The sequence below is a fragment of the Vicugna pacos genome, chromosome 13 (genome assembly GCF_048564905.1).
Source record: "Vicugna pacos chromosome 13, VicPac4, whole genome shotgun sequence".
Lineage (NCBI taxonomy): Eukaryota > Metazoa > Chordata > Mammalia > Artiodactyla > Camelidae > Vicugna > Vicugna pacos.
The window spans coordinates 10888446-10910104 of NC_132999.1; the positions used below are offsets into that span (position 1 = coordinate 10888446).

Below are 21659 nucleotides of genomic sequence, written 5' to 3' on the forward strand. Positions count from 1 at the left end.
TAATGTTAATCAGCATTGTATGAAAAGATTAAAACTGAAAAACTATGTGAAAGAATCCCCCTTTTCACCTTAAAAACACAAAAATTTAGCCTGTATAGTGTGACAACTTAAGTATAGTTATTAGTTACTGGTTTTTAACGAGTCAGAAAAGTGGTTTGTCTAGTGTTGAGGGAACAGCCCTCGGGGCTTCATTTTATTCAGATGTATTAATTTATTATTTGGATTTTTCCAGTTACATTATTTACTTGACAGGCATTCCTTTCACTCCATTCCTTCGGAAGACTGAATGTCATAATGGATGTAGAATCCATGTACTGATTTGTTGAAACTTCTCAAGTCGGGAGGACCTCTTGTGCGCTCTGTTGCAGTGGGCCCACCCACTTAGGTGTTTATTGATTCGGCATTGCTGTTATTAAACAATTTGCTAGTGCAAAAAGATGCAGTACTTTTAGTATTTACTTACAATGGATTCAGCTAAAACAGATGGTATTTTAACCTTAATCTCATTTTATTCTTGTTCTTGGGTGGGCACAAAATTGCAATTATGCAAATTTACTTGATATGCACGCAGTTGGTTATTTGATTGTTCTCCCCCCCTTTTTTTCTTTTAATATTTTTTGAAGAGCGATTTATTTATTTAGTTTTTTGGGGGGAGGGTAGGTAATTAGGTTTATTTATTTATTTGGTTTTAGAGAGGGTGCTGGGGATTGAACCCAGGACCTTGTGCATGGTAAGCATGTACTCTACCACTTGAGCTGTTCCCTCCCCCCCCATTCTCCCTTTCTGTGTTTGATTTAGAACTGAATTTCTTTTCACTTTATCTCAGAAACAGAGATGTGATATCGACCATCTTAAGAATTTTTTTGAAAATGTGCAGATGAATATTAAATCCCAAATACTTTGGTAATCATGAAAGGCATGCTCCTTGGAAACAAAATTTTCTGCTGGATTTAATTTAGAAGTTTGATTCTTCTGTTTTTCTTTGTTTGCCCATGTATTCTTAATTTGCCTATTTTCTTTAGGTTTACTGTATTAAAGTTGTTGACATGTGATCTCTTTGTTTTAGTGGACATCTAAAAACTCCTAACTGAAATTAAGGAAACTTAGATTATATATTGGTATACAGAATACAGGGAACTTGAAAGGCTTATTAGCTTTCTTTGATATTACCATCATTATTGTAAAAGACATTCTCCTCTAATTTTTCAAAAGTTGAACCTTAGACTGATATGTAGTATTATGATGATGGAGACAATGTAATACCTCACAAGCAAAATAAAAGTTAAAAATTCTCTGTCACAAAGTGAGTTTTGCTTTCCAATTTCATAATTTATGACCTGATTTTCTTAGCATTTTATTATGAGAAATGTTAAACACACAAAAAAGTTGATAGTTAACACATACATATACACTCCCTAGATTCTACGATTAATGTTTTACTGTATTACTTCATTGTATGCCTGTCAATCCTTCTATCATTCCGTTCATTGAATTAAACTTAGTTTGTCACCTTTTTTTTTTTTTTTTTTCCCCAGGCTGATATAGGGCTTCCATATCCACAGAGAGTTGTTCAGTTGCCCGAGATTGTATGGGACCAATATACCAATAGCCTTGGGAACTTTGAAAGAGAATTTAAAAATCGTAAAAGACATACTAGGAGAGTTAAGTTAGTTTTTGATAAAGGTAAGAAATTGCATCATAAGACTTTAAGTAGAGAAATACCCGGCAAAGTCTTGCTTTAATAATCCTATACATGGTCTTTTTTTTAGTAGGTTTACCTGCTAGACCAAAAAGTCCTTTAGATCCTAGAAAGGATGGAGAGTCCCTTTCATACTCTGTGTTGCCTTTGAGTGATGGTCCAGAAGGCTCAAGTAGCCGCCCTCAGGTAAGCAGTAATAAAGTATTGGAATAAGAAAATTTGAATTGTAGACAACCTATTTTAACATTTTACTGGTTTGTATTCTTAAAATTCAAAGTCTTTCACTGTAGATATAGTGGAGACATGAACTTTGAAGTTGAGAAAAACCTGGGTTGAAATCCCAGTACCGCTTACTAGCTGTGGAACTATTAAGCAGCTTGTATTGCTTACTATGTATAAGCTTAATATTAAGTTGCAGCTTATGTATTAAGTCTCCAAACCGCAGTTTCCTCTTACATAAAATGTGATTAATGTTACTCTTACGCTGTAGCGTTGCTCAGGGATTATAATAAGCAGTGTATGTCACATACCTAGTGCCGTGCCTGACACATAGTACAGTATTCAGTCTAAGAGTAAGAGCTTTTTGTGTGTAGTGGAATGGAACCGGGATTTGAGTCCTGACCTTGCTGCTGTTAGTTAGATGAACCTTGATAAATATGCGGTTCAGGATGAAAAGTAACCTTTCCTTTTCTTTAAAATGAAGTTGCTGTCATCTGTATATTACAAGATTGCTGGGAGTATAAAACCAAATGAAATAAAAAAATGTGAAAAAAAGTTTGTAAACAGTAAATTATGTACACGTTAAGCAAATTTACTGACATATTTTGAAATTAACAAAAAAATCCACAATTTTTGTGTTATTTGGCTATATCAGAGGATAGTCTTTGTTTTTTTCTTTTTGACAAAAACCTTGTTTTATGTGCAGATGATAAGAGGACGCCTGTGTGATGATACCAAACCTGAAACATTTAACCAGTTGTGGACTGTTGAAGAGCAGGTAATCGATATTTCTAAATTATGTAGGTTAAAAAAATAATAAACAGTTGAAAGAGTCAGTTTTATGGGTAAGGTGTGTATTGTTATATGTAATCTCCCTTAACCGTGAATGTAAAATATTTAAACTTACTTTTGTATATGTTTTTGTATACTTCAAGAATTTTGGATTCTGAGACTGTATGGGAATAGTTTTTAAAGAAGAAATCTGGGTTTTGGGAGAGGGATTGAGAAAGGTAGTGAAACAGATGGAATAAAGTTTTTGGAATGCAGCTTTGGGAGACAGAAAAACCTGGGGCCGAGTAAAGCTGTGCCTCAAAGTGAATTCTTGTTTTTGTTTGGTGGGAAGCTGACAAAGCCAAAGTCAGAGTGTTCTCCTACATTTTGGCATATAGCTAGGATTGTTTGTGAGTGAGATTTGAGACACAGTTCTGTCTCATGAGGATTAACCCCACAGCTGTAATGAGCTTACCAGTTTATAAAAAGCTTTAGGGAAGCTTCATTTCACATATCCAGACAATTCTGCATCTTTAGGGCTGTGGGCGAGTTTAGGAGTATTAAAATTAAATATTTGAATGGAGGACCACACAAAGGAGGAAAATGTCTCTTTTAGTAGTCTGTCTAAATCCAAATGAATGTACACAGATTTGTCAAATCCATAGTGGTGAGCCTAAACATAGTCTAGCAAGAGAACATGGTCAGTGGAACTCACTAAGATGTATAAAATATTAATTAATTAGTGTTGGAGATGGAGTGTGCTTCTTTTTAACTGAAGTAAATAGAAAATCTTTATAAGGTCTTTCATAAGTTTATTCTCTAATCTCATTTTCCTTCTGAAGGCTCAAATTCCTTACTAGAAAGTTTTCCTACTATGAGGATTTCTAGTGACCTAACCCCAAAGTTGTGCAAGGAGTATTATAGTTTAAATGAAGGGTGAATGTATTTATTTAGAAACTCAGTATTAAACTTTCTTAAATTTGGTCTTTGGTTTGGCTTAGAAAAAGCTTGAACAATTACTCCTGAAATACCCTCCTGAAGAAGTAGAGTCTCGACGCTGGCAGAAGATAGCAGATGAACTGGGCAACAGGACAGCAAAACAGGTGATTCAGGACATAATCCCATCTTGTTGGCAGGTTTTTGATGGTTTTTTTAATGAAGGATAATGTAACTAAAATTACCAGATCTGCCCTATCATATTTAGCTACAGAGTGCAACAGTAAGTGGAGTTTTTAAAAATAACATTGTATATTTTTATATTAATTTTAGAAATGACTTGATAATTCTGCTTTGGATTGTTACTAAATACTGAAAGTATTGGACTTTGTGTCTCTTGAATGTTTAACGAGTGCACCGGTTGTGTGCTTCTTGGTTGGACTGTGCTAATTGATTTGTGATACTGCCTTAGCCAGTATTATCTGGTTGTCTTTGTAAAAAAAAAAAAGCACCAGTTTTCTCCATCACATTCCCATAGATATTAATAGATGTGTTTTTATGCTATGAGTACGAGTGTTCACAAGTTGAAAATATGTGTTTAGTTTCGGAATCAAATTTATTTTAGCAGCTTTTTGTCTAGATTTTCAAATATAAGTGTCTTTGGCAATTTAAAATTATTTCTAGATTGATGACAGATTTAAAAATGTAAGTATTCATTAAGATACACATGTATGTTTTAGTTTTTAAAAACAGTTCTGGTACTGCATGTCTTGTCATTCATTATGTTAAAAGGCTTGTCATGTTTCTTCCTTAGGTTGCCAGCCGAGTACAGAAGTATTTCATAAAACTAACTAAAGCTGGCATTCCAGTCCCAGGCAGAACACCAAACTTATATATATACTCCAAAAAGGTAAACAGAAACAGATAAAAGTAAACCTTAGGTCCTGGATTAACTTCCTCAGTCAGAATTGCTGTGGAAAAGCATATGTGTTTATCAGAACAGAGTTGTTTTATTTTTATTATTCAGCTTACTGTAAGCATTTGGTTATGTTGGGCATAACACAAGGTGGGATTCCGTTATTGCTGCTCAGTGACACTGAGTGAGCTTTAATGACGATTGTTCATTATTTTCTTAGAAGTAGGTTAGTTTGTGTGAATTAGTGTTATTCGAAAGACTTTAGACTGAGTGTACGTCAGAAAGGCCTTTGTGATGTTAAAGTTTTTAGGATGTGCGACTCTTTAGTAAACAGATTCAGTTTCTGTTTTATACACATACTGTGTAAATCCAAGAATAGAAATGTCCAGTAAGGTACTTAATCCTCACTGCAGTTGTAGAAGGGTAGGTAGGACCACCTTCACTTCACTGATGATAATAGCTAGCTGTTGTTCTTACTGTTGAATGCTCTGGGCTGGGTACTGTTCTACAACCTTTTTATAGGTGAGAAAACTAGGTACATTGAATAAGTTGTCTAATCACATAGCTAGTAAGTCTGGGAACCATTGATCTTCTGATTCTGATCCCAGCGTTTTCCACTATTCTCTGCTGCACTATGAAAAAGCTACCATCCTCCTCTTAATGTAGAACACTGCATCAAATTGTAGCCAGTTTTTTGCTTTAATTGCAAAAAAATAAAGCATGCAATTGGCCTTCTTTCATTTCCTTAGGAAATCATCCTGATGCATCTCTTCACCCACAATTGCCATTCTTCACATAAAGAGAAGCTAAAAGTGTATCTAACGCAGTTCCCTTCCTTATTGAAGCTATTTTACATATTTTTACATTAAGAATGTTGTATAGATCCATGTTTTGCAAGTTTTGTTTTTATTCTTTTTACTGGGCTTTGGAAGCTTGTTTTAATCTGCCAGTTGTTTTAAGCATTTTGGATTTTTCTTCTTCCCAAATATAGTATTGTATGTGTAGAGTTCATCCTGTAACTTTGGAGTGGTGGAACTCTGATAACCAACATTCAACTTAGCAGCTCTAATTTTCATAATTTCTTAGTTCCCCTAAATGTGTTTTTACACCTTATGTTTCCACCACTAAGACTAGATGATTATAACACATGATAGCAAAAGGAATACTTGGGGGAGGGTATAGCTTAAGTGGTTGAATGCATGCATAGTATGCACAAGGTCCTGACTTCAATCCCCAGGACCTCCTCTAAAAATAAATAAAACTAATTACCTTCCCCCCAAATTTTTTTAAAAATTAAAAAAATTTTTTTAATTGAAAAAAAAATACTAAACTAACCTAAATGTGTTCCCTCCTTTGGGTGTGCTGAATTTTAACTTAACAGACATTTTCAGTGTAGAGATCTAGCCCAGTCACAGACACAACGATTCCTTGCCATGGTTAGAGTTTGAATTTTTTTTTTTATATAAACTTTTTATTGAGTTACAGTCATTTAACAATGTTAGGTCAAATTCCAGTGTAGAGCACAATTTTTAAGTTACACATGAACATACATACATTCATTGTCACATTCTCTGTAGAATTTGAATTTTGAAACAGATTAAATGATGGTTCTCCACATGACTTAGGTTATCCTTTGTGGCTGTGCTGTCATTGAGGAGAGGCAGTCTGCACAGTCGTTCAAAGTGCGGGCCTTGGTACCAGGCAGCCTAGTTTATGGTCTTGGTTCTACCACAGTCTGGCTGCAACACCTTGAACAAGAAAGTCAGCCTCCCTGTGCCTCCATTTTTTCACCTCTAAATTAGAGGTGATAGTAACTACTTTATGGGATTGTTTTGAGGATTAAGTGACATTGACACCGACAAGCAGTCAGTCAGTTTTAGATAACTGTTTTCAGACAGTCATCACACTGGGGAAATTCTCATTTTACGTGATAGTTTTGTGTCTGGCTTCGGCTGACGTCATCCTCCTTGATCATCTGTAAGACAATCATGAGAGGAGCTCAGCATTTGAATGCCAAGAGTGTGGTAAACGTCGGAGGTGCAAATACAAGCTAGATAATGGCATGTGGTCCACTGTACTCCGTGTTAGGTATTCCCCCTACATTTCCTTATGTTGTTTTGTTTTTGTTTTTTAAGGCTAATTGTGCTTTTTAAAAATTCAGATAACATAGGAAAAGCAGCCACATAGGAGTATGCTGAAGGATAAAGGTACAATCCTTCTGATGAGGCAGATTTGCAGGAAGTAACGTTTATATTTGTGTATTTTTGATTCTTTTCATGATTGTCCACTGTCCCAATTACAAATTTGTTTTCTCACTTAGTCTTCAACAAGCAGACGACAGCACCCCCTTAATAAGCATCTCTTTAAACCTTCCACTTTCATGACTTCCCACGAACCACCAGTGTATATGGATGAAGACGATGACCGATCCTGTTTCCACGGCCACATGAACACTGCTGTCGAGGAGGCATCAGTAAGCTCTCTGTTTATACCTACGTGTTAGGCAGAGCAGGCTGCAGAATGGGAGCACCAGGAGTTTCTGATTTTTCCTATTCTTCAGTGAATGTTGCTTTCTTTTCTTTTAATTAACAAGTCAAACTTGTTTTACAATTGGATTTAAAAGTTTTTTTATAGAGAAACTTTGAGCTTATACAAAAATGAACCCATATGCAACCATTATCCAACTTCAGCAGTTATTAATTTGGGGAATCTTGTGTTTATCTGTACTTCCTACCCACCCCAACTCTGTCCAGGATTATTTTGGAGCAAGTCCCAGACATTACACGGTATCATTATCAAGTTTATTCAAAGAAAATTCTTTATATAATCCAATGTACGGTCAGTGCACATTTCCCCAGTCATAAATTGCAATAGATCTTCTCCTTCTCTCCCTTCCTCCCTCTCTGTTTTTCTCTCTCCTTTCTTAGCCTCTTAAATTTTTTTGTTGAAAAACTGGGCCATTTTTCCAGTAGAATAGCATGGTGAGTGTGGATTTTGTTGTTTGCATCTCCTTGGTGTTGCTTTATCTGTTCCTCTGTTCCCTGAATCTCCTGCAAATTGATTCGATTCAGTTTTATTATTTTTTCTGTTAGGATGGGCAGGACTACTTTGATCAGTCTGGTAGTGTCTTTTTTTGACACAGGAGCCATTGACTGTTTCTTAGATCCATTGATTCATCAGATGTTACAAAATAGTGATTTTTGTTCCTCATTTATTTTATAGAATATTCTATAAAGTCCCCCCATATCAACTGTTTGATTAACCTAAGTACATTTAGAAAAGACAACGTAACTGCTTGATTCCTCCCTTTATCTGTTCTTTCTACGTGTGTTTGTGTCTCTGTTTTGCTTTGTTTGTTCGTTTATTTATATATTTTTAAATATTCAACATATGTGTGAAGTCATGGTATTTGTCTTTCTCAGTCTCTCCGTCTGACTCACATCACTTAGCATAATTCCCTCATGGCCCATCCTTGTTGCAAATGGCAAGATTTTATCTTTTTTATGGCTAAGTATGATGGAATTTTTATTTTTAATTGTAGTAAGTGCCCAAACATGAAATTTTAAGTGCCCACTTCAGTGGTGTTTAAATACATTTACGTTATTGAGCTACCAGTCTTCAGAATTCTTCACTTGCAGAACTGAAACTCTACGACCAGTAAGCATCATTTCCCCACTCCTCCTTCCAGCCCCTGGCAGCTGCCATTCCACATTCTGTCTTTTCTTGAATACTCTGGAAACCTCATATAGGTAGAATCATTCAGATTTTGTTCTTTTGTGGCTGATTTATATCACTTAGCATAATATGATTGCATGCATATACCTCCCAGGCAAAGTTCATCTTGTAACCTGTCGCAGTCTCCTTCTATTTTAAGGCCAAATAGTATTTCATTGTGTCTGTATGTCACACTTTATGTATCCATTCTTCTGTCGGTGAACACTTGGGTTGCTTCTGCCTTTTTGTCTACTGTGACTAATGCTGCTGTAAACATGGATTTACAAATATCTTTCTGAGGCCCTGCTCTCAGTTCTTTTGGGTATATACCCAGAAGTGGAATTGCTGGATCATGTGGTAATTCTGTGTTTCAGTTTTTGAGCAACCACAGTACTGTTTTCCATAATTCCTACATTTTACATTCTCATCAACAGTATATAAAAGATTCAGTTTCTCTACATGCTTTCCAACACTGTTATTTTCTGTTTTTTTCCCTTTTGATAGTAGCCATCTGACTGAGTGTGAAGTGTTTTAACTTTTCTTAATCTTAGTTGTGTTGACTATAAATTTAATAATATCCTTAGACTTAAAATGCAGATTAAAAAATTTAGCAGAGTTTGTACTCTTTGTATTTGCCTAAAATATTAAACTTAATAAATTTTATTATACAGCATTTTTACAACATTTAATTATTTTAGTCACATCATATTTATTAGTGTAATATTTATGACACTACTTAGATTGGCTTTCTCAGTGGTAACAGTGGGAAGGCGGTAACTGTAAGATGTTTAGATGACAAGAATCTGAAATGGATGAAAGACAGTGGGAGATAAAGTAGTAAAGTGTGAAATTGTGAAGAATCTTTATCTAGTCGAGGACTTTGGACTTGACAGTGTAGACAGTCAGGAAGCCATTTTTAGCAATGGTGGGGATAGAGGAGAAAATGGATGCCATAGAGCACTGACTTGAGAGAGATTTTAGAAAGTATTAAGTCCTGACAATTTGTTGTATTAGATATAAGACTGAAAAATTAAGGATAACACTTACATTTAGGCCTTGGGCTCCTAAGTGTGTAAGGAGTTAGTTAATAGACAAATCTGGGTTCACATCGCTTGACTCTGCAACTAATTAACTATGTGACCTTGGGCAGATGTTTAATTTCTATAAATGTCAGTTTCCTTGGTATAAAATAAACACAGTAGTTAACGATACCTAACATGGAGAGCAGGAAGAATGGGAGGCGCAGGGGTTGTCTGGTCCGGGATTGGGAGCTGGTGGAACGCGAGGTCAATGAGTTGGGGATGCTTTTAGGAGGGTTGTGGAAACTAGTGACCACGGGGTCAGTCATGAGGTAGCAAAGGAAAGAAGTGGATCCTGGGTAGCATAGCGCAGATAAATTGGGAGAATAGGAAGCAGTTAGTGAGTGATTCATCTGTCAACTTCAACTTCATTTATTTGTATAGTTTTTACTGTTCTTTCCTTTACATTCTATTCTAAATTATCATCTTTGTAACTTAAGTTCATCCATTTGAGTAAGACAGGAATGTGCTGCCTTGATCATTGGGAGTACTGAGCAGAAAGCAGAACAGAGATTGTTTTGCTTATTGTTAAGGAAATGTCGTATTTACCTGAGGAAGCATAAAAAAACCTGCTAGATTGGAGAAGAGGAGCTTCCTGCAGATCAGGAAGATTATAAGGAGTCTTTCAAGTAGCCGTGAACTTGTTGCGATGGGGTTGAGTCTGCATTAGTTTATGACAGAAGTGTGAGCCATGCCTTGTTCTCCTGGCACTTGCATTATGAAGTTGCCTAGTACGGTTCAGTCTTACTGTTGCATTAAGAAGCCCTCAAAAAGTATTAATCCAGTATTAGTATTGCTGATAGCAGAGCTGATTTTCTCTGAGCCCTAAAAGGTGAAGGTACCTTAAGTGTGAAAAATAATCTTGTCAAACAGAAAAATATTCTTTATCGGAATTTCTTATACCTAGTTCATTTTAATTATCAAACTAACATTTTTGTGTTGTGTTTTGCTCTGTTCAATAGGATGAAGAAAGTATTCCTATTATGTATAGGAATTTACCTGAATATAAGGAACTATTACAGTTTAAAAAGTTAAAGAAACAGAAACTTCAGCAAATGCAAGCTGAAAGTGGATTTGTGCAACATGTGGGCTTCAAGGTAATTCTACCTAATTTTTCTATTCATTTAACTTTTGAAAGGGTGATAAGACACTTAAGGTGTTTCAGAGCTTTAAACTCCACAACTTCCAAGCCTACAGGTTAAAGTCAGTAAGTTTAGCTCTTGTCCTGTTCGTTTTCGCAAGGTAGCATGCCACAGTTACTGATGTCCAGTGGTTTATGATTCAGTAGAGAGAAGACAGTCTTCTGTATACAGAGTATACAGGTACCCTTTGAGGTGAAATATGGGATGAGAAGTTTGTCTTTAGCTCTTCTCCCCCCCCACCTCCCACCCCCAACTTAACTGAAGTATAACTGGCAAATAAAAATTGTATATATTTAAGGTATATAAAAATTTAAGGTATAACTAATTCAGTTTTCTTTTGTTGTTGTTCTTTGTTTTTTCTTGAGGTGAGAGTACTTAGCATCTGCTCTAGTAGCAGATTTCAAGTATGCAGTGCAGTATTAACTGTAATTCCCAAGCTGTACGTTAGATCTTCAGAACTTGGTCATCTTATAACTGAAAGTTTGTACCCTTTGACCAACATTCCCCCCTCTCTCTGGGCAACCACCATCCTGACTCTCTACTTCTATGAATTTGACTTTTTTAGATTCCATATTTGAGTGTCATCTTATAACATTTGTCTTTGTGTCTGGCTTATTTCATTTAGCATAATGTCCCCTAGGTTCCATCTATGTTGTCACAAGTGGCAAGATTTCTTTCTGTTTTATGTCTGAATAATATTCCAGTGTGGTGAGTTTTATGTGTGTGTGCGTGTATGTGTATCTCTCTCTCTCTCTCCCTCTCTCTCTCTCTCTCACAGTTTCTTCATCCATTTGTCCATAGAACTATTTATTTCCTTGTTGCTGTTGTTCATGGATCAGAAATTTCGTTCCCCTCTTAGATTCTGTTATCTCTGCTGTTTTTTCAGAGGCTAGTAGAAATACATTTATTCATTCTGCAAACTGTTGAAACGCCCCTTGTGTTCCGGGCGCTTTGCTAGGTGCTAGGGACTCAGCAGTGAACGAGACGGGCTCACCGACTCTGTTTTCATCTCATAAGGAACGTAGAGAAGTTAAGTATGTAAAATGGTCGTGTACGGCTAGTGTTCATACTGGAGAGTAGTAAGAGGCTATTCTTCATTGCCTTGGAAATTTTGCTAAAGAGTTTAAACTCTTTTAAAAAATGTTGGAGAACCACTGACAGATTTTAAGCAGAGAGTAACATGAAATTTGCATTTTGGAAAGATCATTCTAATTTCTTTAACTACGCAACCCTTAGGAAGAAGGCAGTGGGTTTTAGGGTGGATAACTCTTAATCTCTGACTCCTTTATTGTTATATTTTTTTAAATAATAACTTACTGATATATTTTTTTTAAATGTGATTTGAGAAAAATTAAGTGAAGGAGGGAAAAGATCACTCTGGCCTTAGTATGGAAAGTGGATAGGAAGAAAGCAAGGCTGGAAGCAGGGAGACTGGCTAGAGATTTTTTTTGGTTAATTTAGATAAAAGATAATAACCTCCTAAACTTGACTGGTGGCTGTGGAAATAGAGATTGACAGGTTTGAGAAGCACTTAGGCATGAGAATTGGCTGTACTGAATGAGATTACAGGAAGTAAAATTGAGACCATGAACTACAGATTTGCTGATGGTGGTATACATAAAAATACTGATGTGTGCTGTGACCTGATAAACTGAAATTTAAACGAAATTCTTATACCTCTGATCCTCTGGAGTGGCCATTAGCCAGACTATATTAAACGATTTTTTTCTCTTGATCGTCTCTGCTTCTCCATTAAAGAGTTTCCTAGTTGACAGCTCTGTCTTTTCAAGAGGAAACTGTCCACGTCTCATAATTTTGTTGCAAGACCCAGCTGTGGCTTGTTTGCCAGTCTGTCAGCCACTCTAGTTGGCCTAATGATCAAAGAAACTAGAAATGAGAATTACTTTGATTTCCAAGATTGCACAGACACAGAGGGCTACCACAATGCCACAGCACCGAGAAAGAGCTAAATCTGCCTTTTCTTCATGGTGGGCATTGGTTGTTAGGAACCTTTAAGGCTTTGGAGAGTAATTCAGTAAGGTGAAAGTTCAGAAAAGATTTTATATTCACTTGGGTGTGTGTTAGCTGTGATAGCCTGTTTTAAATAGTTCTGTAACGTATTTCAGTAGTTCTAACTATGGTATTAAGTCAGTGGTTCTCAGTCACAGTCATTGTACACTGGTGCGAGGTGCCTTTCAAGTAAATAGCTACTGATAATCAAATGCTCAAGTTTGAAAATTGTTTACTTAAGATTCAAAAAAAAAGCATATTGAATGTTATGCATTATGATATTTCTCTTGCCCCTCTGTATTGTAGCTCAATCTTGAATGGATAGAATTTCAGCTAGTCTGCTAGAGATCATATCTAACCTACAACCATTTTTGTGTTACACCACTATCTCGTGCCTGGGGAAAGAGGAGAGGGTGTCTCTGGGCACAATATGTGTTGCCCAGCGGGAAATAAACAAGTTTGGTAGCAAAAGAGCGTAACACGTTTTCTCTCTGAACCTTTAATAGTGTGATAGCTGTGGCATAGAACCTATCCAGGGTGTTCGGTGGCACTGCCAGGATTGCCCCCCAGAAATGTCTTTGGATTTCTGTGATTCTTGTTCAGATTGGTAAGTGTTTTCTGCACTGTCTTTTTTTTTCCCCTTTAATTTTGATAAGAGCTTTTCAGTCACTAGTGAATTTGATTTCTAAACTTCTTAGAAAATCACCACACTTAGTGGGATTAAACTTTGCTGTTATAGAAAGTTAAGATTTTCCTTAATCATACCATGTCTCAAGTGATTTTCCATTAGAGATTTTGAGGAAGTTTCATAGTATCTAGACCAGAATGCATCCAGTGCCATGTAATGATGTGTTTGTCTTTGTGTTTTCTTTGCAGCCTCCATGAGACAGATATTCACAAGGAAGATCACCAACTAGAACCTGTGTATAGGTCAGAGACGTTCCTAGACAGAGACTACTGTGTGTCCCAGGGCACCAGTTATAATTACCTTGACCCAAACTACTTTCCAGCAAACAGATGACATGGACGAGAACACCATATACTAGTCCTCTTCAACACATAGCAATGGTATCACTGTGAATTATGTGCACAGTTTGGAAAGGTTCTCTGCTTTCCCTGAAACGACACTCACGGCATGACAGCTTCCTGAGTGTTCTCGTCAAGTCCAGCTCCGCACCGTTGTGGCTCTAGATCACTGTTCAGCAGCTGAACATTCCTGGTGAGGAAGGGGTTTCCCTGGTGAGTTTCTCACCGCCACCTCTGAAGCCTTTTAGGTGGCGATCTTAAATGGGTGAGATGGAAACGAGAGCAAGTTCCAAAGGTTTCAGAGAACTTGGTCGTAAATATGCTAACGAGAAGACAAAGTATTTATATTCAAACACTTTAGTAGCTTTCAGTTTTGTGAAAATAGCTTTCAGCACAGAAGCTGACTTCTTTAGACGACGTTTTAACCAATGGTGGTGTTTGCTTCTAGGACATGCACACTTTAAAGGAACTCACTGTCCAGTGGTGGCCACTGGTGGCCTTCAGTAAATTGGAGCTGCTTGACCATATTGATGTCTAATTTCTTTTAACCACAGTGAACTGTCCGTATTACCAACAGCGAAGCACTACAGGAGGCAGCTGTGTGGCATTGCTTCCTTAACCAGCTCATGGTGTGTGAATGTTACAAAGTTGTCACTCAGATATATTTTTTAAATGTGATGTTATATAAGATGATCATGTGATGTGTTCAAACTACGGTGAAAGTGCCAGTGGTGGTAACTGTGTAAAGTCTCTAATTCAAAACATTAATTCCTTTAAAATACACAGCCTTCTGCCTCTGTATTTGGAGTTGTCAGTGCAACTCATCGAAGAAAACTGCCTAATATAAAAATCATATATATGGTAATAATTTCCCTCTTTTGTAGTCTGCACAAGATCCATAAAAGATTGTATTTTTATTACTATTTAAACAAGTGATTAAATTTAGTCTGTGCAGTGAGCAAGAGTTCACATGCATTCTTTTATACTGCTGGATTTTGTTGTGCATCATTTAAAACATTTTGTATGTTTCTTCTTATCTGTGTATACAGTATGTTCTTGAATAATGTTCATTTGTCAGGAGAACTGTGAGAAATAAACTATGTGGATACTGTCTGTTTATATTATAGAATGCTTGTTGTGACTTCCTTTGTTTAGATTTTGGATTTTTTTTTCACTATTGTTTAAGCCAAAAAAACATTTTTTTAAAAGGGTTTGTTTTACCTGTCTGTCCTTTAAAAAGAGTAAGGACTATATGATGGAAAAGATAATGAACTTTAGAAGCTCTGTAAAAGATGGTAATGTTTTCACTTAGTATGTTTGCTGAAACACTAAATTAAACTAGGTTACAAAAAAAAGAAAAAAGAAAAACCTCCACATACCATGGTTAAAGAAAAAGGCAATTGTTAATGTCCGAATGTAAAAACTAAACATAAGTTGAAAATTTTTACTCTCATTCCCACATATTTAATTTAAACAAGGGGTTTTTGAAAAATCACAGTATTCACTGGAAATTATATTGACTAATGGAAAAGACAGCATAAATATTCTAAGAGTGACTAGTATACTGACCCAATTTTTAGAGTCTCCTGTTTTTTTCCAACTTTAAATCAAATGAACATTATTTACCAGTTCTCTTCAGTACATTGTAGGGAACTAAAATCACCCTGAATTTTTTAAATTGAGAATAGTGTAATCTTAACTGTTAGAAAAATGAGAATTTTTAAGTAATGTATTTGTTTAAAGATTACTGATGGTTTTGATAAAATGTATCACATCAGGGAGAAAAGGAAGTCTTGTGTTAGACTTCTCATCCTAGAATTACTAGTTGGGAGGAAGAAGAGGGGAACCATGAATATTCAGACTATGCCAGAAGGTCTACCTTCAACTTGTAGTTAAGATAGTAGCAATTTGATGGTAACTTCTGTAAACTTCTGTGTTTGCATAGAAATAATACAAAGTCCGTTTTGGAGGACCATTCAGATCCATTCAAACATCCCATGAAGTACGAAGTATGCTTTGAAAGAGTGATACAATTGTTGTAAAAATAGAATAGACATACTAAATCCACTTAAATGTATTTTTTAAGGGCAAAGAGTTTGAGAATTTTGAATGGCAAAGAGGATTATTTTCTGTTTGGGCAGAGATGTGTTTATTTTGCATTTTTCAGCTCCAAACAAATAGAGCTCATGCTCTAAAAGGGTAGTAGTCTTGGAAATATGTGGTGGTGTTTTGATTGGAGGTCTGCAGGAATGCACAGGGCTGTCATTTGCAAGTGGGCCCTCCATCCCCTACACAGAGGCGTTGGCTGTAAAAGACGACGTAGACCTACTGTTAAAGCATCACGTATCTCGTAGTACTCATTGCGTCCGTTGTACTTGCTGAAATACTGTGCTCAAGTTATTTGGTAGGAACTGAAGGAACTTTTAATAACATCTAAAATCACTGCTTTAAGGTTTAGATTTTGGGGGGTGTGGTTGGTGTGATGTGCAGTAAGAATAATAGCAAACACTTACAGAGCGCTTGCGATGAGCCAAGCGAGCATATAGTAGTAACGGATTTAATTCTCATAACCTTATGAGGCAGGTTCATTTAGTATCCTGTTTTCATGTGAGAGAATCTAGCCAGAGAGGTTAAATAACTTGCTCAGGGGCACATAGTAGAGTGGTGCTGCCTGGATTTTAACCTGAACAGATTGCCCCAGAGCCAGGACCTGCCTAACTTCCCTGTTCCCCGAGCAAGAATATTCCTTTGGTGTCAGGGTCGCTGAGGTGTGCAGGAAGTGTTGCTTTTCAGTCCCTTTTTCTAGAGTGGTATTCATCCTAGACACGTGCAGTTTTGTGGCTCAGAACAGAGACGTATACCTGTGCGTGCGGGGAAGGCGCGGAAATGGCCCGCCCCACGGTGAATTAGGAAAACACACAGAAGCTGTAATTTACATCTTCTAATCTGACAGCAAACACGTGGTTGTGGGGCTTTAGGCAAAGCTGGGGGCTAAGGTGCGGGTCTCCTGCCCCAGGCAGGATTTGTTTCCGTGCATGTTTGTTGATTCTCACTTAACCTAATCGTATGCCTTGTCCATTTTTCTCCGCCTTTCCCTTTTGTTTAAATTAAATTGCAGAACACAACAATTTACTGAGGTATGAGGAACATTTTTTAATGACATGGAGAAAATAGTATATGGCATGTAGTAAGATAAATACTTCGTGAAGTTTCTTTTTTAGTTACACATATAAGAGCAGCATGCTGTATAAACTGTATTTCTTACTGTGGGTAACAAAGTCCGAAGGCCATTGTTCTGGGTACGCTGGATGGAATGGAATGTCTCCAGGTAACAAGTAGGTTTTTCTACAAGGTTATGGAGATACTGTCCTTTTTAGACTCTAAAGTGTTTTTTAAATTTCATATCTTGATGAAAAATGTGCTCCTGTTTATATGATCCCAGAAAAAAAAATCCCCCCCAACAGTTCAAGTGACTGATTAAATGAATTTTTGAGCGTGGTGTCATTTAGCTCCATGAGGATGGAGACCATCCATGTTGATCTGTATCCCTAGGATCTGGCTCTTAATAGATTCTCAATAAATATTTACTGGTAGTAGGCCCAGTGTTTTGGTGAGTTACATTTTTTCCTCCAGGAAGTTAGAGAAACCACCTGTGTCTAAGTGTGTCTCTGAGTGCGTCTGTGGGACCCTTAGAGGCTTTGCCTCAGCAGATCTCACTTACAGGGCTCTGGGAGGCCTGCAGAATTGCACCCTCCCTCTCCTGGAGGATGCGGCTCAAACCTGGGTGGCAGGGATTTTGGGTTTCTCTGGGACCCTAGTTAGGCCATGTATCTAATTCTCTGCCACGCTATGAGAGTGATGGGAAGGGCACAAGCATGGAAAGTCTGGGTCCTAGTCTCTATTGAGGAAGTGAGACACTCGATATGTTAACACAGAACCGCCTTTTATTGAGCACCAGGAGCTAGCAGAGGATGTGCATGTGTTACTAACCCGTCTAGTCCTCACAACACCTCTATGAGGTTGCCTCTATTGTGACCTCTGCTGTACAGATGAGAACTAGGGTTTAGAGGATTTAAATGTTTGCTCTCCACTGTAATTGCTGTGTGTGGAGCTGAGGATACAAAGCCTTGCCCTTCTGAAGCTTCTAGTCTAGTGCCAAAGACCAGCAGTAAACAAGTAAATAAATACCATGTAATTTTAGGCAGAAACAGAGAAATGCTGTGAAGAAAACTAACGCCTGAAGAAAAATGATGGAACAATCGGGACCAGTGTGCCATTTGAGAAGGAACAGTCAAAGGACCCCTCAATGACAAGGGTGAATCTGAACAGAGACCTGAACGGAGTGAGGGAATTAGCCTTGTGGATAATCTGGAGGAAGAGGCAGAAGGTTAGCAAGGGCGAGGACCCTGACCCAGCAGAGAGCGAGGCGCGTTCAGGCAACGCCGAGAGGGCCGTTGTAGCTCGAGTCAAATGAGCAAGAGGAGAGCGGTGGTGGCTGGTGAGAGGGCACAGGGCAGATCAGGTGAGGCCCTCAACGCACATCATCGCAAAGGAGTCTGGATTGTGTTCTGATGTCTTCTACCTACAGCACAAGGTCTTCTGTGAGGCAGAGACCTCTAAGGTCCTTACCTGCTTTAAAATCCTGTATGACTTTAAAGTAGTGATGTCGTGTGTCAAGCCATTCAAATCAGTCAGCGTGTTTTAGCGGTTCTGTCGAAGACCTGACTGCACCTCTAGATACAAAGCCATCGGCCCCTGGGCTGAGTTCTTTCAAGAGGGCAGCCAGCTGCAGCCACTGAAGCCGTGGCCGGGCCTGCCTGCTGTGCTGTCAGAGCTGTGGCGGGCAGGGACTGTGTGTGCCAGTGTGTGGTATGTGTTTAAAGAACGTTAAACCCTACAAAGAGTCATTTTGTGTTTTCTGGCACAACCGACAGTTTTCATCCTGCAATTCTCTTTTTCTAATTTGCTTAAATACTCCTTGTGCTCCGGCATGGAGAGTGTGACAACTTGGGGTTGTAATAAAGTATTTGACAACTGTGTGAGTTGTAGGAACGTGCCCCTTTTTGTTAATAGGAGCATAATTGTAACCAAAGAAATTTAATTTCTCCTTTAGCAAACACTGACATTGCTGTTTCAGAATGATTGCTAGAGTAAAAGGAAATATGAAAATTACCATGTATCATGAACACATTGAGAGTTCTCTCTGTATAGCTCAAAACTGATCTATGGCCAAAATCAAAACCAGATGAACTTATCATAAATCTCAACTACTACTGTGTTTGCTTCTAATTCTGTTTGGAATAAGGCTTCAAATGCTTTCCAGAATGATGTGAGTTACGAATAAATAGAAAAAGAGTTATCCTGTGTTCCATTTATTTTATTTGTACATATCCATTTCAAGAGAAAAAAAAAAGAACTTTGAAAATACAGTTCTGTCCCAGAAATGGAGCCTTATCTGCACAACCATTAAAGGAAAAAAAAAATCATGCAAACTGAAACCAAGGTCTTTTGTAGTGACTGGATGTGACGGAAGATGCAGTTATCCCAGTAGAATATCTATCTGATTTGGCAACTGACAGCACAAAAGAGAACCCAAACTTCACTGGTTTGATTCAAGGAAACACAGTTTTACATGTGGTTATGATAAGGTTTGCAAAACCCTGCAAAAGCCTGTATGGAACAAATAACGCACTGGAATCCGTTAAACACCGTGTACTGCCGTGCCTCTCCCACCACCGTCAGTTTTATTACTGTATCTCTTACTCGTTTGGCAACAGATAAATAAGTGATCAAACCAAAACCGTAAGTTGACATCAGAACAGTGAATGCAGTAGCAAGTCACTTCATACTTTTAAATTATGTTTGGTCATTGGTATTAATGCATAATTCCCAAAATACACCACCACGTATAGAAGAGGCCCAACAATTTATCTGATTTGTTCTCCTAGCCAGTGTGACAATATTCCAAGTAGCCGGTTTCATAGAAATGGATAGAGAAATGTTATTGGTGACTAGTCTGGATTTTGCTATCTTGCAAAAGCTACAATTTCACATTTAAAAAATTTCTCACATTTTTCAGATTTAATCACATTTCTCATCAGCAAGTAGTTTTGTCTTTGTCAACCCAGTCACTCTGGCTCGGAGCTGGATGAGACTTGAAACAAACAGCTCTCCAAGGAAGATGCCCAGGCCTGCCCCCCCTTCTTAAGGGCCTTCGTCACCTAACGGCACACAGAGCTTGGGGAGAGGAGGGAAGATGTGCTGGGGCGCTAGGGAGGCGAACTCCCTATTTGATGAAAGTAGAACCAAATGATCAGACTCTAGCAAGTCCTGAAGGCACAGCTGACACAGACGGGCAATGCACTGCACTGCTGTTCACATCCTAATGCAGCTCTGAGGTGACAGGAAGGTGTGCGTGCTGTGAGTGCAGACAGCTGCCTGACTTATGAAGACAAGGTCGAGTAATACCAAATACACCATGCATGGTTTCCAGACACCTGTCAGGTCAAGCTGGGAAGCAAATGGCAATGTCAGGATTTGGAGGGCGGCGGGGCAGGACACAAAAGGTTTAAGTTGTAACACTGTTACGAGATGAACCTTTTAATATTCTTCTGTCTTCATTCTCCTTAACACACATGCATTTTTGCCTTCAGAAAATGGAGTCAATAGCTGTGCAGAGTTGAAGAAAAACTTCCTCTGGTGTCCCCTCAGCATTGATCTATGTTTAAAAGGAAAAAGAAAAAAGAAAATTCGTCTTAAGAAATCTTTGTAAATAAGACCACTTTTAATAATAAAGATCACCTGTTTATAACTTGCTGTAAAAAATTTTAAAACACAGCGCTCCAAAACCACAGAGAAAAGACTAGTTGAAGAACTAGGTGCCTAATTAAAACAAGAGATACCACTACACACCTGTTAGAATGGCCAAAATGTAAAGCACATCATCAAATGCTGGTGGGGGTATGGAGCAACAGGGGCTCTCATTCTTTGCTGATGGGAATGCAAAAAGGTACCACCACTCTGGAAGACAGTTTAGCAGTTTCTTACATGTTAGTATAGGATCCAGCAATTTGTGCTGGATTAATATGTACCCAAAGGAGTAGAAAACTTATGTCCACACAAAACCTGTGTATAGGAGCTTTATTTATGATTGCTAAAACTTGGAAGCAACCAGGATGTCCTTTATTACGTGAGTGGATAAACTGCAGTACATCCAGACAGTTGGATATTGCTTAGTGCTCAAAAGCAATGAGCTATCAGGCTATGCACAGACATGCAGGAAACTTAAATGCATGTCACTAAGTGAAAGAAGCCAGTCTCAAAAGGCTACCTACCATGTGACAATGGGAAAATGGCAAAACTATGAAGAGAGTGAAAACGATCAGGAGTTGGGCGGAGAGAAGAACGGACGGGGGAACACAGGACTTTTATGGTAGGAGACTATCCTGTGTGATGCTATAATGGTGGATACATGTCATTGTACATTTTTCAAAACCCAAAGAATGCAACACCAAGAATGAACCCTACTGTGAACTATGGACTTCGGGTGGTAATGTGTCGATGGCAGCAGCCGTGCTAGTGTGGGATGTTGACAGTGGGGGGAGTTGCATGTCTCTGGGGACAGGGGTAGATGAGAACTCTGTACGCTCAATTTTGCCGCGAGCCTAAAACTACTCGTAGGGAAAAAAGAGATTTAAAACAACAACCACAACAAAAACTAGATGCCTTATTGAGGTAACTAAAGTATTGTTACAGGCCACAGGAAGACTGAGTTGAAGTGAGACTTCTGAGTGCTCCGGAGCGTTTGGAGCAGGGTGGGAAGAGGGCGAGGCTGGGGGCTGAGGGTCGGCTGTGGAGGAGAAAGCTGCAGCTGGGACCTCGGCTTGCAGGGGCCCCGAGCTCAGGGCAGGGTCCTCCTGCACTGGCTGACACACCAGCACAAGAAGCCAATGACAGAGGGAGGAGAGGAAGCCGATTTCCTGGGCAAGAAGGCACCACTACCCTTTCCTCTCAAAATCTCCTAATGTTGTGCCAGCCACTGAGATGTGTCCCACCACACATGTAACATCAGAGAAAGCAGAGGCCTGCTGGTCTAAGTGAGACTCACGCCAGGGGCGGTGGTGAGCTTGCGAAAATGCAACTTTTTC

The 21659-nt window shown here is 38.3% G+C and overlaps 2 protein-coding genes across 7 annotated transcripts in view; one reads left to right on the forward strand and one right to left on the reverse strand.

The window, feature by feature from the left end:
* Positions 1–14636, forward strand: part of ZZZ3 (zinc finger ZZ-type containing 3) — an 89434-nt gene extending 74798 nt beyond the window's left edge. For 4 of the 6 annotated variants that reach the window (XM_072974184.1, XM_072974186.1, XM_072974185.1 and 1 more), the window contains 9 exons: positions 1536–1683; positions 1770–1885; positions 2625–2696; positions 3691–3792; positions 4440–4535; positions 6862–7014; positions 10297–10431; positions 12993–13093; positions 13363–14636. In XM_072974184.1, the coding sequence (XP_072830285.1) occupies positions 1536–1683; positions 1770–1885; positions 2625–2696; positions 3691–3792; positions 4440–4535; positions 6862–7014; positions 10297–10431; positions 12993–13093; positions 13363–13507 (1068 nt within the window). In that variant the 3' untranslated portion in view covers positions 13508–14636. The remainder of the gene's footprint in view (positions 1–1535; positions 1684–1769; positions 1886–2624; positions 2697–3690; positions 3793–4439; positions 4536–6861; positions 7015–10296; positions 10432–12992; positions 13094–13362) is intronic. The other 2 variants (XM_072974188.1, XM_031683511.2) reach the window with 1 other exon arrangement.
* Positions 14637–18868: 4232 nt separating this feature from the next.
* Positions 18869–21659, reverse strand: part of AK5 (adenylate kinase 5) — a 211164-nt gene continuing 208373 nt past the window's right edge. The window contains exon 14 of the mRNA XM_006205968.3: positions 18869–20230. Coding sequence (XP_006206030.2) covers positions 20162–20230 — 69 coding nt within the window. The 3' untranslated portion in view covers positions 18869–20161. The remainder of the gene's footprint in view (positions 20231–21659) is intronic.